The following is a 15,492-nucleotide window of genomic DNA, read 5'->3' on the forward strand; positions in this document are numbered from 1 at the left end:
TTTAATTCGAAATTTTAGGTGCTTGCATGCTTGCAATAGTTCCCATAATTTTAAATCAACTTGAAAAAGCATGCACCTTTACAGAACACAAATATCTGAAATATTTGATTTACTGCTCAACTATGAGCACCATGGTCCACTGGAGTAGAATAAAGTTATTTCCCTCCCTGGAATAGTTTTAAAGATAAAAAGTTACTCCATATAACTGAACAAATTATAATTGTCATAAAAAAAAAAAGAGTAATTGACAGAAAACTCCATATTCTCTTCAGTACTTTTATAGTAACTAGTAACTGCCAAGTGACTAAACCCAAACTTCTTTCTCTATGACAAGAGCGTATTTTTGTTTTGTCATTAAGAACACTGAATCCTCCTAGCACTGCACAGTGAAGGGTAATTTATAAATTAAATGCTAAAAGCACTCAGTGCCACAGTCAAGCCCTGATCAAAATAACTGCTATAGTTTATATTTTTCCCTTGCAATAACTTTAATTAAAGGCAACTCCAATGCAGCAAACCTCACTGAAGTCAACCAAGGTGTTTTTAATTTACTCCCAACTTGAATGCCACAACTTCAGCATATGAGAATCAGCAAAGGCATTTTTCTTTAATAGGTCACTCACTAAGGAGAGAGAAAAATCTCGTAATTAGAGTGTAGAGTTTAATGCTTTACTTGTTCAAATGCGAGCACAAAGCAAGCAAGGTACAGCAGTCATAATTCATATATGATCTTTCACAATGCTTCAGGAACTTCTTTTGCAATCACTATTTTGCTCAATGACAGAGGAGGTCTGTCTCTAACATTAAGTCTGGCTGTGGACAAACACTCTTGTTTGCAGCATGTGCAAAGGGAACAACAATACTACTGAATCCCTCTTCAGCTTCATGATTGCTTGGTTCCAAACAATTTTCTGCAAGGTTGCATTAACAGCCCCCTTGCCCATTTATCTTCGCTGCAGATGCGCCCGAGCTACAAAAGTTACAGAACACAGCAAAATCGTGGCAACTCCATAAAACACACAGTCATCTCGCTAGAGTAAGCAAGATCTTTGGGAGCTTGTGTTTCAGCAGGAGTTTGTCTCCCGTAAGCAGCTCTACAACCACAAGCAGTGCTGGCTGCTGACTGGCTGAGGAGATGAACGTATGTGGAGAAAGTAGGCAGGGAAATTCTATTTTGAGCTTATTGCTGTTAAAAGATTGCTTTGTTTATACAGTTCAGCCTTGCTTCTTCAGAGCTACTGCATAAAAGCCTCCCCCTGTGCAACTGCAAATAATAATAGAACATCTCAGAAGGTTTCATCAGAAATGGAAAAAAACAGCCCACTAACCCTTGGGCTGGTCAGACCACTGAGCAAGGCTTTGGCACAGAAGGATCTTGAGGCAAAGAAGCAATTGCAGCACCTGATATACTCTGAGATTTAAGAGCTGCTGCATCTATGCATTCATTCCTTGTAACCCTCAATTCCCATCTGTGGCACCAACTAACCTGCGGTTTAGGATTTTGCACCAATTCAATCACAACTCCTTGCATGAAACTGCAACCTCAGCCAATGACCTTGGACTGCTAACTCTGGTGGTGAATAATACCTATGAAATATGGTCTCCTCCATTTACTAATCCCACAGGATTAGACACCATTTTAATATTCCCCTGAAACGTGTCAAAGCATCACTTCAAGAACCTGAGAAGTTGTCAGTTTCTGTAGAAGCATGTAAAGATATATAAACCACAGAAGCTATTCAAACACTGGAAACGGTTTTAGAGTGAATAATTATGAAGTCAACAAGCAACACAGAAGATCTGAATTTTTTTTTTTTTTTAACCTCAGAACATTTCTGGCTGCTCTGACAAATACCTCGAGTTGAAGCACAGTTTTAGAACAACTTTTAAAAGCCATCAGCACAGAACCACATGTAAAACCAAACTGTGTAAGATTGAGAGTAACAGAAAAAAGGAACCTTAACAGCAAGTCTGGCCAAGCACTGACAGCCACCATTAGAGACACAAATATCTGTCCATTAGCTTCTCATCTGCAGGACAAAAGGAAAGATCCAATCCCACTGTTGGCTCTTCATCCGACAACCAGGTGTAAATCGCTCTGTAAGGTCACACAGATGCTTCTAGAGGTGCCCCTGGGGCTTCCAGAGGTGCTGGGGCTTACAGTGCCACACATTCAGATGAGAATAGATCATACTTAAGCACTGCTTTCATTGAAAGTTAATGGGGCGCGATTTTGACTCCACTCCTAATTCCTAATGTCTCCCCTGGTCATCCAGGCACTTTGATTATGGTAAGCATCGTTTGAGGGTGGAGGTGAAATAATTATAGAGGAGAGGGAAACAAAACAGCGAGAGGGGGCACTCACCGTGTTGCATTTTGTCCCGCACACCACTTGTCGGTGGTTTAGCCACTGGGAGGCAAACACTTTGTTGAGTGTTCCGAGGTGAAATTCCCTCTCCTTCAGGAGGCTTGGGAGCTGCTGGGCCGCGTATCCATGCAACAAGCGGTGGTAGCTGGACTCATTGTGCATCCGGACCTCTCTCCCTTTCACGTAGTACACTAGAGACCTTTTCACCGGCGGGAGCCTTTTTCTTTTGTTAACAGAGTGATCCCACCCGTACTGTGGATAATAAAGTTAGACACTGGATAAAGCAACTAAAACAAACTTTAAGACACCACTCTTTCAAATTCAACGATATCCCCGGCAAAACCCTGAAGCCTTTGGAACGCCGCGCACGGAAATTAACTCGGGAATGCTGACAAACCTTTAGCAGTGTGAATTAAACATAAACATCTGCTAAAGGAGTAACACGGCGTCAATATAACGACAGTCGGTGGCGGTTCGGCACCGTTGGTACGCCCAATGCTCACGGGAAAAGCGGAGCGCTTGGAACGGGAGAGGGGCAGCGCACACAGCCCTCCCCCCAGCCCGGCAGGCGCAGGGGTGACACCCCGGTGACTCCCCGGTACCGACCGCGGCGCTCGGCCTCCTCCGGCCGGGCCAGAGCCATCCGGCCATCATCGCTCCGCGGCAGCGACCGAACAACGGCCGAGCCCAACGGGGCCCCGCGAGCCCCGGGGCGCGGGCACAGAGCGGGGCACTGGCCCTGGGACCAGGGGCTCCTTCTCCCCGGTGACCCCGGCACTTGGGGGCTGCCCCTCTTGGTGTGACACCAGGAGCGGGGCTGTCCCTCCCAGGTGACACCGAGACCGGGGGCTCCTCATCCCTGGCTACCACCGGGACCGTGGCTGCCGCCGCCCAGAAGCCCCAGCCCCCCCGGACACCTTCCTTCCCCATCCCTCGGACGGGGTCACCCCCTTCCTCCCGGAGACAGCCACGTCCGCCGCGCCCCGGGAACCAGCGCTTCTCTCCCTTCCCACCACCGGGAACCAGCGCTTCTCCCCCTTTCCACCACCGGGAACCAGCGCTTCTCTCCCTTCCCACCACCGGGAACCAGCGCTTCTCCCCCTTCCTACCACCGGGAACCAGCGCTTCTCTCCCTTCCCACCACCGGGAACCAGCGCTTCTCCCCTGCCCCCCGTCTCACCCCTTACCTGCTCCCCTTGGAGTCCCCCGGTCCCCGCGGCGGCAGCCGCCGCCGCTTTCCGCTTCCTGCTAACTGTTTTCCGGGCCATAGTAGAAGGATGAGGAGGCTGTGGACGAGGAGCGGCCCCACATGGAGTGGGACGGGGCGGTTCGGGGCATATGGAGCGGGACCGGGCCCGGGCTCTGTCCCTCAAGCCCCGCCGGCCGCGCCTCACGGCATTTTACAGCACCACGGGGTTTCGGTTTTTTTTCTCTTTTTACGACAGTGAAGTCGCAGCTTTGCGGCGGCGGTTCCGCCCCGCCCCGGTGCCCTGTTGCCTAGCAGGACATCAAGCTGGCCGCGCCTCCTCTGCCGTTGCCATGGCAGCGGAGCAAGGGTGGTGAGGGTGGGGCGCCCCCTAGCGGCCAGGCGGGCTCAGTACAAGGTGGGGTTCGGGAATTCCTCCCAGGAAACTGACATTTTCCCAAACCACTCGTGTTTGATCACTGTCAGCGCCCCAGGAAAACCTAGACACTTGTGCCCGACCAGTCTATTAGGGTCCCACTATGGGGACAGAATCAGAGGATCAATTAGGTTGGAGAAGACCTCTAAGCTCACCCAGCCCAACTTATGAGTGACCACCCTGTCAACCAGACCATGGCACTGAGCGCGTGTCCAGTCTTTCCCTAAAGGTGTCCAGAACGGTGACTCCTCCACCTCCCTGAGCAGCTCATTCCCAAAGTTTAATCACCCATTCTGTGAAGAAATTCTTCCTAATGTCCAACTCTTCACTGAATAGTGAATAGTCTACTGGATCAGAAGGTGGTTCAGCTGACTTTTTCAGGGTCACATGGAAACACAAAAACCCCTTTGAGGGTTTCTACACCTTTATCTGGTCTCTTGGCACCTCAGGAAAGATCCAGGAATGCACACCAAAAGCATTAGAGAGGCCCTCTCCCGGGGCTGCACACTCAAGTATTCTGTGCACTGTTAATGCTCTTGAAGGACTCACAGCTTGAGAGACAGTTTACAGAACAATAATCTTTTATTATTGTAATAGAAAACTGTGACAGGCTAAGGTGCAAAGATTGCTAGTAGTAGGATCTGGCTGCAAAAACGTATTCAGAGCAATTGTGATGAACAATCACCATACATAGAGTACAGTTCTGACAGGTTCAGCCTGATCAGTCAGTCAATCCCAGAAGTTACAGTGGAACCTTCCCTAACTTCTCCCCATTTTAACATACTTTTATACTATTTTTGCCCTAGTTACTCTATTTTTAGGAGAGTATCTCTAGTCATGCATCATGTCCAGGGTTGTACCTTGGAGGTGGGTAATGTCAGCGTCACACCTGAGGCAGCCTCAGGGGTGGAGGTGGGCATTTGTGACCTCCCCACAGCAGCTGGTTCAGCAGCAAAGCATCCCCTTTTCCTCCTTGTTTTTCAGCTGCTACACAGTTTATCTGCACCACTGAGTCGCCCCTCTTGCCGGGATTTCAACAGAGCCTGGCCCTGATGTCTCCAGTCTGCTCCACCTCCCTTCAGTCCCCTTTAGCATGGATTGTGTGTGGGAAGTTGGGCATGCTGACCACATCCCACCCAGGGAGTCGTAACTGCGCCTCACCCTCTGTTTTCTGCGATAATTCTGCTCTTATAATTCTGCTGGAACATGAATGTAACTCCCCAGTTTTCTCTAATTTTACCCCCAGTCATTTTCCTGTTGCCATGTATTTGCGAGGGTTAGGCCATGGTGTGCACCAGCCAGCCTGCTCCTAAGTTTGTTATCAAAGCCTCAGGAATTCATCAAGGTTACTGAAACATAAACTGTGATAAATTAAGAAAGAAGAGGCTGAGAAACAGCATATCAAGACCACAAGGACTAGATACCAGGACTGTAAAACACCTGGGCTGGTGTTTTACACACACTCTGAGAATGCAGGCAGAAAACAAGTTAAAAAGATAAAGGCACCAATCAAGAAGTGTGTACTCAGTAGATTGTAGAATCCATAAATATGTCTGTAATGTAAACAATAAGCGGCTTCTGCTTGATCATATTGGTTAGTTGTTCAGGAGGCCTGAATCTCCCACATTTTCCCACACATTCCACCTGGGAAATCACTTACTGCTAGGGAATTAAAGAGATAACACTTGTATGTATTTGCATTTCATTGTACCCCTTTCAGATCCATGTGGAAGGACGAGTGGTTTTTCTGATGTCTACGTGGCTCATACACTCTTTTTCTGTGATTTCAGAGGCAAAGCTTCATATGATCCAAACCCAGCAACCACTACTTGCCAGTGGTTTTGCTGGGTAGAGAAACAAGGAAAACATGTGAGATGCAGGCTGGCTTTAAGGAAAAGCCAGCTTCTGGTCACCTGATATCTGATGGTGCCTCAAGTCACATGGAATCAGTACATATTTTCCTGATGTGTACAGCATTGGTTTTATGACTTTTATTCTGTGTTTTCATCCAACCAACGCCAAAGACAAGGGTGCTGTGAGAAGCCAGACTGAAAAAGAAGCCATAAAAAACCCCTCAGGCTTTCCAGCTTCTTCTGAGGGTACAAGCAGTAATACCAGTTTGGCCATTTTCAGTCGTGATTTACCATGAGTAACTCCCCTCTTCGTGTCCACCCTCACACACACAACTACCACACCCATTTGGGACAAAACCCCTCCATTTCGGAACAAGGACCGCTCCGAAACCTGAAAACCCAGCGGGAATGTCCCCTGAGCCCCTGGGGAGGGTGAGCTGGCCGTGGCCGCTGAGGGAAGGGGCTGAAGGGTGTGGGGTGAAATGGCCTCTCTGTGTCCCACTCACCAGCCTCATCAGCCCCTTGGGAGCCCTGGCACAGCCGGGAGAGGGGCAGGAGGCGCTGCGGGAGCTCCCGGGCACGGCAGGAGCTGGGAACAGAACAGGGACCGGAGCAGGTACAGGGACAGGGACAGGGACAAGGGCAGGGACAGAGATGGCACAGGGAATGGGGCAGGGGCTGGTAAGGGGGTAGGGATAGGGACAGGGACAGGGATAGGGGCAGGGACAGTGACAGGGATAGGGATAGGGACAGGGGTAACGACAGGGACAGAGATAGGGGTAGGGACAGGAGCAGGGACAGGGATAGGGATAGGAATAGGGACTAGGACAGGTATAGGGATAGGGACAGGAATAGGGACAGGGATAGGGATATGGATAGGGGTAGGGACAAGGATAGGGACAAGGACAGGGATAGGGACAGGGACAAGGGCAGGGACAGGGATAGGGGCAGGGATATGGATAGGGGTAGGGACAGGAGCAGGGACAGGGATAGGGATACGGATAGGGGTAGGGACAGGGATAGGAATAGGGACTAGGACAGGTATAGGGATAGGGACAGGGACAGGGATAGGGATACGGATAGGGGTAGGGACAGGGATAGGGACAAGGACAGGGATAGGGACAGGGATGGGGATAGGGATAGGGATAAGGGTAGGGACAGGGACAGGGATAGGGACAGGAGCAGCAACAGGGGCAGGGAGAGGACAGGACAGGGGCGGGGACGGAACAGGCACGGACTGGGACTAGTGCAGAGACAGGGGATGGGACAGGGATGGAACAGGGCAGAGTGAGGGATGCAACACGGACAGCAGCTGGTAAGCGGATGGAACAGGGGCAGGGATGGGACAGGGTCACGGCTGGCAAAGGCAGGCGACAGCGACAGGAACAGGGGCAGGGATGGGACAGGGTCACGGCTGGCAAAGGCAGGCGACAGCGACAGGAACGGGGACGGGCACAGGGACAACACACGGACACTCCCGGCCGAGGCCCTGCTCCCGGTCCCGCCCCCAAGGGAGGCGTGGCTCTGACTTCGCCCCGCCCCTCCCTGTTGCGGTGACGTCACCACCCGCCGCTCCCGATTGGCCCGGCGGGCGCAGGTGACGCCACTCCGTGACGCCATCCCGGCGGCGGGGCCCAGACAAGATGGCGTCGCCCGGGTCCGGCGGCGCCGAGCGGGGCCCGTAGGGACGGCGGGCGGTGACCGCGGCACGGCGGGGCAGCGGGGCCGAGGGCCGCAGGTACCGGGCTAGACTGGGGGCACGCAGGTACTGGGTGGGGCAGCGAGGTTGGGGCGCCGCAGGTACGGGCGGGGACCGCGGGGGCCGCAGGTACCGGGCGGGGGCAGCTGGGGACGGACCGCGCCCCTTCTTCCTCTCCGGGGACTGGGACCCTCCGCTGCCGGTCGGTAGAGCCGCTCGGCGGTGCCGGCACTCGGCCCGGGGCTTGGCTCGCGGGGCAAGGCGGGGTGACGCTTCTGCCCCTCAGGCTCCTGCTTTCCAGCAGTTTCCGGGACCGCCGGAGTTAAGGGAATGTGTTTCTGCCTCGTAACCCCTGATGAGTTTGCTCGGTGGCTGTTGAAATCCGAGTAAGCTGCTGGTGTCCGTGATGTTCGGAAGTGCTTCTTCGCAGTAACTAAATCGGTGAAGAACCAAAACAAACATCTGATTTTCTTTGGGGGTGTGGTGTGTGTCGAGTCTACCTTCAGGTAACTTGTTAATTTCTGCCTCTTGTGCTGTGCAAATCACGGTGCTCATCTTTCCTATACTGCTTGTGACTTTAGAGTTCTGCTAAATCACGGAGCATTCACTCTTTTGCAGCATCTCCTTGTAGGCTAAAGATCTTTATTTCGTGGGTTGTAGCCCTACGCTTCCCTTTTTATGCTGATCACCAATTTCTGGATCTTTTCCAGTTAGCTATTCTGCTTTTGGCTACATCTTTCTCAGAGTATGAGATGCAAACATCCCAGGGATGTATACTTAGTTTATGCTTTGTTTCAACTTCCCGATTATGCTTTGTTTCAACTTCCCGATTATGCTTTGTGATCCCTTTAGTTTGTTGCTTACTAAAAGTTAGAGATTCAGTGCATTTATTTATGTATTTATATTTTGTATAATTCAAGGGCTCTCTTTCTGTGTTTTGATAGCTAAAAATTTATCCTACTAATGGGATATATTTGTTCTGGTTTTCTGTTTTTTTTTTTGTTTTTTTTTTTTTTTTTTTAATTAGTAGAAGAAATCACAATAGGTGGAAATTAATAGCTGCCTTATTAACTGTTTTTATTCCCCACATCATTACAAGATCCAAAGAAGTTAAAAAAACCCTCATCACATAGAAATGTTACGACACTGATGTTGTCTCATTAGAGTGGAGATAAGCAGATGGACTCTGGCACTTGGCTGTGGAACTCTTATAGCTGCCATCCCAGACCCAGTAAAATGAATTTGCGTTGGATTTAAGCACTTTGAGGTCGATATTCCTACGTGACTCGCTTTGGCAAATGAATGTTGCCAAACTCAGGGGCAGCTGGGTTGTGCTGGATGGTGGAACTTCAGTGGCTGTGCTGCTGATGGAAGGCTTGCTGCATCCCACAGCCTGTTAAGGGACCAAGAGGTTTTTGTGGGAGCTTGGTGAGAGGGATCTTATTCCTGCTCCAGCTGGGATCCAGGGTGTTGAGGGAAAAGAGGAAGTGCTGCAGTTAGCCATATCTCTTCATTGCCTTCCCTTATCAGCCTTGGAGCGTGGGACCCTCTGCCTCTGTACAGGCACTCCTGGTTTCCTGGCACTTTTCAGGCAAGAGTGGGGAACACCTGTTTTGGCCTCCTTCCCTTTTCTCCCCAGGGCGATCTGTGTGACTGTGCAGCAGGCATGGGCAGTAGGGTGGGCTGAGGTGTACGAGGAGCATTTTGGGGCGTGTGCGGGCGGTGTTGGGTTACAGCACCGCGCAGAACTGCTGCTCAATTACTTCAGTTTCCTGTGCGCACAGAGCTGCAATTCAGAAGTGCCAGTGGTTCTTAAGGTTACTGTTTCCACTGCGTGGCTTAAACCTTTTAGGGAAAAACCTTAATTCTAAGGGCAGAGAAACAAAAAACTGTGTAATTTTTAAACAGCTTTTGCAAGTTTGTGGGTTTAGTCTCAGAAAAAAACCTGAAAGTGATGGTCCTTTCCTTGCCTCACCATCTGTACTTGGCCTGATATCTCCTTTTGTTTTTTGGATTTTTTTTTCCTGTCCATGCCCTATGGCACAAAGGAGTCAGGGAAGAAGTTGCTGCTACTAAAGTGCTATTCAAGTGTGAGCTGAAAGAAACAGACATGAAACTTTAAAGGGAAAACCAAAAACTCTCATATTTAACATATGTGAATCAATAGGTGTTAGTTTCTCTTTAATGAAGAGAACTTAAATTTTCAGAATATTGGAAAAATTAGTATACTGGCCAGCCGGGAGATTTACTGTATAGTTTATGTTGATGAATAGAAAAATCATAAGGGTGAAAAATCATCAAAAACTCGTGGAAGAGCTCCATCTCCATTATTCCGTTATGATGTTTTGTTATATCCTGGAGACAAAAACCTGTAACTGACAGAATGGAGTCAGGTTTCTGGACCAATCCAGCCTCATCTGTCACACTGTGACAGCTGGAGCTGTTTTGGCTGGTGCTGGGGGCAGAAGTGCTGTAATGGCACAGAAGGTGTCACCTTACTCATCCTCCTTTTTAATTTGTGTAAACTCATGGTTTCTTGTTGCTTTCAGAAACTCTAGGGATTGATAATTTCGTTGTCCAATTTAGTTAACTGATAATTGTTGTCCATATCCAGTCTCTGCATCATGAGTTTTTAACAGTGGCCCATTCCTGCATTTTACAGTTGATGCTGGGTTGAATATTTTGATAAAATGATCTGTGAAAAATTTAGTTTTCCTTATTACATAGAACTTCTTTCCAACCTTCTCTGGTATTTTGTCTAGCATAATCACTCCCAGTCTCTTCAATCATGAATTCCAGAGTTTCAGCTGTCATTTTACAGCGATCTCTACCTAAAGGCATGATTCTCTATTTAAAATTGATCAGTGCAATTCAGATCAATGTCAGCGTAAGGAAGATCTAGTGGAGCCATAATTGGAAAGCTCTGAAGCTGTTTGTGAAAACAGTTCTTTGAAGGAAAGGCAAAGAAGGGTTGTTTACAATTTATAAATAGTTTTCTTGTTTGAAAAAGTAGGTCTTCTAGGATGCATCAAAGGTTGGTTTCTCATCCCTGCATTGTGTGTGCTTACGCTGCTAAGTGGGAAGGCAAGGCTATTGATCTTGCAGCACACACCACTCTGCAGTTGACCCTTGGGATTAGTGCAGCTGATCGATACAAGCCTGAGCTCACAGTTGTTGTGTGTTAACTGCTTAGGTAGGTAATCCTCTCTGGTATGCAAGTGCGTTGCTTAATGCTTTGACCCTCTGACTTGGTTTGAATAAGCTCATGTTCTGTGTCCCTAATGACCTTTTGCAGTCAATGTAGCCTTGTGCTGAGGTCTCCATCAGAACCTGGGCACTGGGGGCTTTCCCTCTCTCAAGTCTTATATTTATTCAAAATCCTTTCGTGCAAAGGCTTTTTTTCTTAAATGTTAAGAAATGCTGTCTTTCCTGTGGATGGGAAACTTTTAAAGGACTGATTGTATGCTCAGACTCAGTTTGTATTGGTTTGTATTTTTTTTCATTTTTGAAAGTTACAAGATCTTTCCAGAATCTGTTAAGCTTGGATTGTACTTGAAACAGAATATACAGAATTATAGCAGAAGGGGAACACAGTATCGTTGCTCTAATTTAGACTTAAATCTTCCCTTCTAGAAGGAAAGCAGATTGGTTCAAAATGCCATGCTGCATTAGTAGTATTACAGCTTGTAACTGATGAGCTTGTATATTCTCAGCTGCATTTTGTGTCAGAAACTCTTACACGAGAGTAACATTTTAAATCAGAAGAAGGTGAGTCCTCTCCAAGAAGGAGTCAGCTCTTCATCTGGAGGACTATCTGCATATGAGTACAATTAATGGATTTAGCTGTTGTTGGTTGGTGTAGGGGAAAGTAGTAGTAAAGAGTTGTGAGCTCTTGTCCGGTTGCTGTTACTGGAGCTCAGCATTTTTGGTAGCTATCTACTCGGTTATGTGAAAGATTTTATTTTTCAGCCCTTTTCTTATGCATATGTTTGTGCTTGCACCATTTGTCATCTCTAGGCTAGCAGCAGAGGAAGCTATGACTGAAATGACTGATGAGATTTACTCCCTGATTTCAGGAAGGTGTGTTTCAAAAGTGTGCCTGTTACCAGTTGTGCTGTGTCACGTTTTAGTCCTGTGCCTAATTCAGACACAGGGAAGTGCTTTTGTGTTCAGTTTGGTACACTTTATCAATTGTGAGCACTAAAATAAAACTAGATTCCTAGTTTATTAACACTCTCCAAAGTACCTGCTAAAACTTTGTTTCCTTCTGTGATACAGCAAAGCCACTCTGGGTTCCACCCTAATGACTAATACCCTCATGTGGTGTCCTTGCATAGTACTGTGTCATAATTTGACGTAGAAATATACGAGGCACATGTAGCAGGGAAGGGACTCTTGAATAAAGTCACTATTAATCATCTGGAATAAAACTGTGTTTGATGAAAAGGGCCGGAAAAGCTTTATGCTGCATAGCCTCCGAGAAAAGAATGTGTTTTTAATCTTTTAATTAAGTATTATGTCACCACAAGCAGTTTGTTGACAGTCTGACTTCTTGGTAGAAAACAGGTGAAGGATTATTGAGTTTCATTTTGCTTGCTGTGTTTGTAACAATATACAAAAGAACTGTTTCCAGCAAGTACCTTTATATTCCTTACTAAGAAGGGGGGGTGGGGGGAAGTACCTGTAGTCAGAGGCTTTATTCTTGCTTGTGGGAGGGAACCTAATACATGTTTTCTGTTTACTTACCTGAAAGTGAGTGATTAGTAATTTACTGTCTCTTTTGCAAAGAAAACCCAAGAAAAGACAGTAAGATGGCTTGTTGCTTTTAACTAACACTGTTGAATGTTTCTGAATTTGTATGCAAAGGGAGAGCTATCAGATTCAAGTGTGAATATAAAAGTAATGCTGTTATAGTCTGTAATCTCATCTATATGAAGGTCTTCAACTGAAAAGCCTTAATAAATATACCTTAAAGAATCCACAGTTGTATTATAAGATGAAAAATAAATGAAGGAAGGCAAAGGTGAAGAAGTTGGTTTTGGCATGAATGGTGAGGTGATCTGAGCTGCTTTTCAGGTTGGAGGTGGACTCTGGGAACTCTGGTGGCAAAATGGCTGTGATGGCTGTTTTTGTGACACAGTAATGTCACCCTGTTCATACTGAGCTCCCATATTGCATACACAGTTATTGTACAGTTCTGAAAGCCTCCCTGTCTCTGGGGATGTTCTGTATGTGTTATGATATTGGAGGAGATGAGCACTTGAAATGTAACCGTGTTTAGTGCAGGGGATCTGCCTGTACTCTGGATAAATCACTTCTGCCAAGTAATGGAAAGGATTTCTCACTTTCCCTTCATGCTGGGAGAGAAGCTGTGTATCCATTTTATGCCGGTCTTCATTCAAAGCAAATTTCTGTAATTTGATGTTCTTACAGGAATCTGAATATGATAGTCATGTTCTGTTGTTAGGCAGCACTGGATTAATTTCCTAAAGTAAGCTTGATTGAACCAGACATATGGGTTATGAGAGGAGCAGCCTGGGACTGATTCTCAGGTGACAGTAGAAAATCTGATAGCTCAGAGGATGTATGGTCAGCCTACAGTATTGCCACTTCTTAAACAAAAAAATCATCTTACTGCTGTGTCATGGTGGCCCACTGAAAGAGATCTCTGTGCTGTCAGCAGAGAGCTGTTTTCTTGCCAGCCTGAAATGTTTGGAGAGGAGAATCTGTGGGATGAACTGTGGTCATGGGGCAGCTTCATCCAGCAACCTAGTCTGGTCTAGTTATAAAATAAAGTAAGTCTAGATTGCTGAAACTGAGTCAGATCTGTCAAAATGTCCTGAGAAAATTAAGCTAATGCATCTCTGAAGGTTTCTTTTTGCACATAAAATGAGCCATTTCTATTTAGTTATTCATTGCTTTAAGTGTTCTGGGGCTTACAGTAATGAATGCATCTGCTGAAGAACTTTGTGATGTGCAGGGGAAAAGTTTGTGCTACCAAGTGAGACAGGCTATATAGTATGTAACAAAATTATGGACTTAAATTAATTGGAAGTGGTAACTTAAAAACAAAGTTTGGACTACACCAAACTTCATATTCAAATCTGAAGTGCATCCTTTGGGCTTTTATAGTGATATGAAAAAGACTGAATAGGAGTAATTTGGTAGGGAATAGATACTGTTCCAAACGTGAGACTGCAGTGAGATTCCTGGGGTAGCTGTGGGTTTGGGTTTTGGGAAACACAGGTTGTGTTCTGACTTTGCTGCTGGCTGAGCTGGATGACTGTGGGCAAACTGCTTCAACTTTGTGCATTATTCTCAAACCTGCAAAGCAGGGACAGTTTGTCTGCTGGTTAAGTACCTTGACAGGTATTCTGGAGGCTCCTGTAAGAGCCATGTGGTGCAGAGGATACAAGGGAATGTCAGCAAAATTACTTTGCCCTCAGGGGAAAGAAAATGAATGAGAAGTGTGTAATTCCTGGCATTATAAATATCCTGCAGGTATCTAGATTTCATCTCAAAGCAGTGTCTTTCCTTGTCTTTGGTTTCTTTTCTATTATCCATTCCACTTGAGCACTGGAAGTTGAGTATCCATTTGCCCTTACTGTTGTGAGGATTGTAATTGTGTGCATGTATCTGTCTGTGTCTCCTACTACCTTGCACATCTGTGGATTTTGCTCTGTGCATTTGTGATAGACAGTTCACTCTCTAAGTGCAGAATTAGACTACTTCTTAAACTTAGCTGGCCAAACATTGGCAGGGTTTGCAAGTAGGGTTGCAGTGCTGGGAGGGCAGACTTACTGTCTCACACAAAGGGAAAGCACACCCCTTCAATTTGTTTTAAGTGAGGAAATTTAAATCTTAAAGCTCACTTTAAGTAGAAACAGTAAGAATTAAGGTAGGTGGGCAAGGAGATTATTCTATGAAGCTTGGGGATCTTCCAAGTACCTTGTGTGAATGTGGCAGGGAGGGAGGAATGAGACCTGTGGTACAGAAAGGCTTTCTGAAGCAGCATGTGAAGGTGAGTGTAACAGCTGGAGCATCTTTGAGAAGTACATCTTAAGGATTGAGTAGTTGCTCTGCTTTCCCTCTTGGAGGATGGGAGTTGTCTGCATGTTTGTGTGTCTTCACTGCTAGTAACCTCAGCTGTAGCAGTTGCACACACAGAGCAAACTATGTTTAACAGATGTGTAGTCTCTTTGGTTTTTCCTGGCTTCTGGCTTCCATTCCTGAATTTTTCAATCTGTAGTTGGATTACAGACTGAACCGTATTTCAATTTAAACAGCCCCTAATCGAGGGGCATTTACTATTTGAGAAGTACAAAATGAAGAGATTGCAAGGAAGATATTTGTGCTCAGGACTGAATATGCTGCCCTCAGGTAGTGTGGGCCCATGAAGTTTTCTGCTATAAAACACAACAAGCAGTTCCTTTACTTATGATGCTCTTGTTTTGTAATAGATCCGCTATAGTTGAGGGCAGTCTCAGTTTCACTTCACTATTCAGAGGCAAATTTTTATTTTTTTACACTAGACAAGCTTGCTCAAGGCAACTTACCTTCCTGTGTTCCAAATTAATTGTTTCAGAAGTATACTCAGTGTGGGTACCAGCAGTTTGCTGAGCTGTTCAAGTGTCTGCTGCTGTTTTCATATACAGAGCATTTATTTTTTTGATAGCTGGTAATGATGCTTCCATTGCTGTGTGTTTTTAAAGAGCAGAACATCATCTTTATACCAGTGCCAGCCCATCCAAAGTTTACAAGCCATTGCAAGAAATAATGAAGAAATTACTCTTAATTTTAAATCAGTTTCCTGCTCTTAATGCTGTTATGCACCAGTTCCCTGTTAATTAAAACAAGTGAATTTTTTCATTTGAAAACATGGCTTCTGGTAGTGAAATTTAATTTGGTGCTGTCTACTGATAGTATTTCCCATCTAGCTCATCTTTTTAA

General features: G+C 46.3%; 2 protein-coding genes across 4 annotated transcripts in view; one reads left to right on the forward strand and one right to left on the reverse strand.

Moving 5' to 3' along the window:
- Positions 1 to 3,766, reverse strand: part of DCAF12 (DDB1 and CUL4 associated factor 12) — a 32,858-nt gene extending 29,092 nt beyond the window's left edge. The window contains exons 1-2 of the mRNA XM_063180898.1: positions 3,556 to 3,766; positions 2,366 to 2,620 (exon numbers count right to left, since the gene is read on the reverse strand). Coding sequence (XP_063036968.1) covers positions 2,366 to 2,620; positions 3,556 to 3,636 — 336 coding nt within the window. The 5' untranslated portion in view covers positions 3,637 to 3,766. The remainder of the gene's footprint in view (positions 1 to 2,365; positions 2,621 to 3,555) is intronic.
- A 3,761-nt stretch (positions 3,767 to 7,527) lies between these two features.
- Positions 7,528 to 15,492, forward strand: part of UBAP1 (ubiquitin associated protein 1) — a 33,982-nt gene continuing 26,017 nt past the window's right edge. The window contains exon 1 of one of the 3 annotated variants that reach the window (XM_063181376.1): positions 7,528 to 7,581. The gene's annotated coding sequence lies outside the window, so the exon portion shown is untranslated. Of the gene's footprint in view, positions 7,582 to 7,837; positions 8,049 to 15,492 lie in introns of those variants that run through there. The other 2 variants (XM_063181377.1, XM_063181375.1) reach the window with 2 other exon arrangements.

This window comes from Melospiza melodia, chromosome Z (assembly GCF_035770615.1).
Source record: "Melospiza melodia melodia isolate bMelMel2 chromosome Z, bMelMel2.pri, whole genome shotgun sequence".
NCBI classification, from domain to species: Eukaryota; Metazoa; Chordata; class Aves; order Passeriformes; family Passerellidae; genus Melospiza; species Melospiza melodia.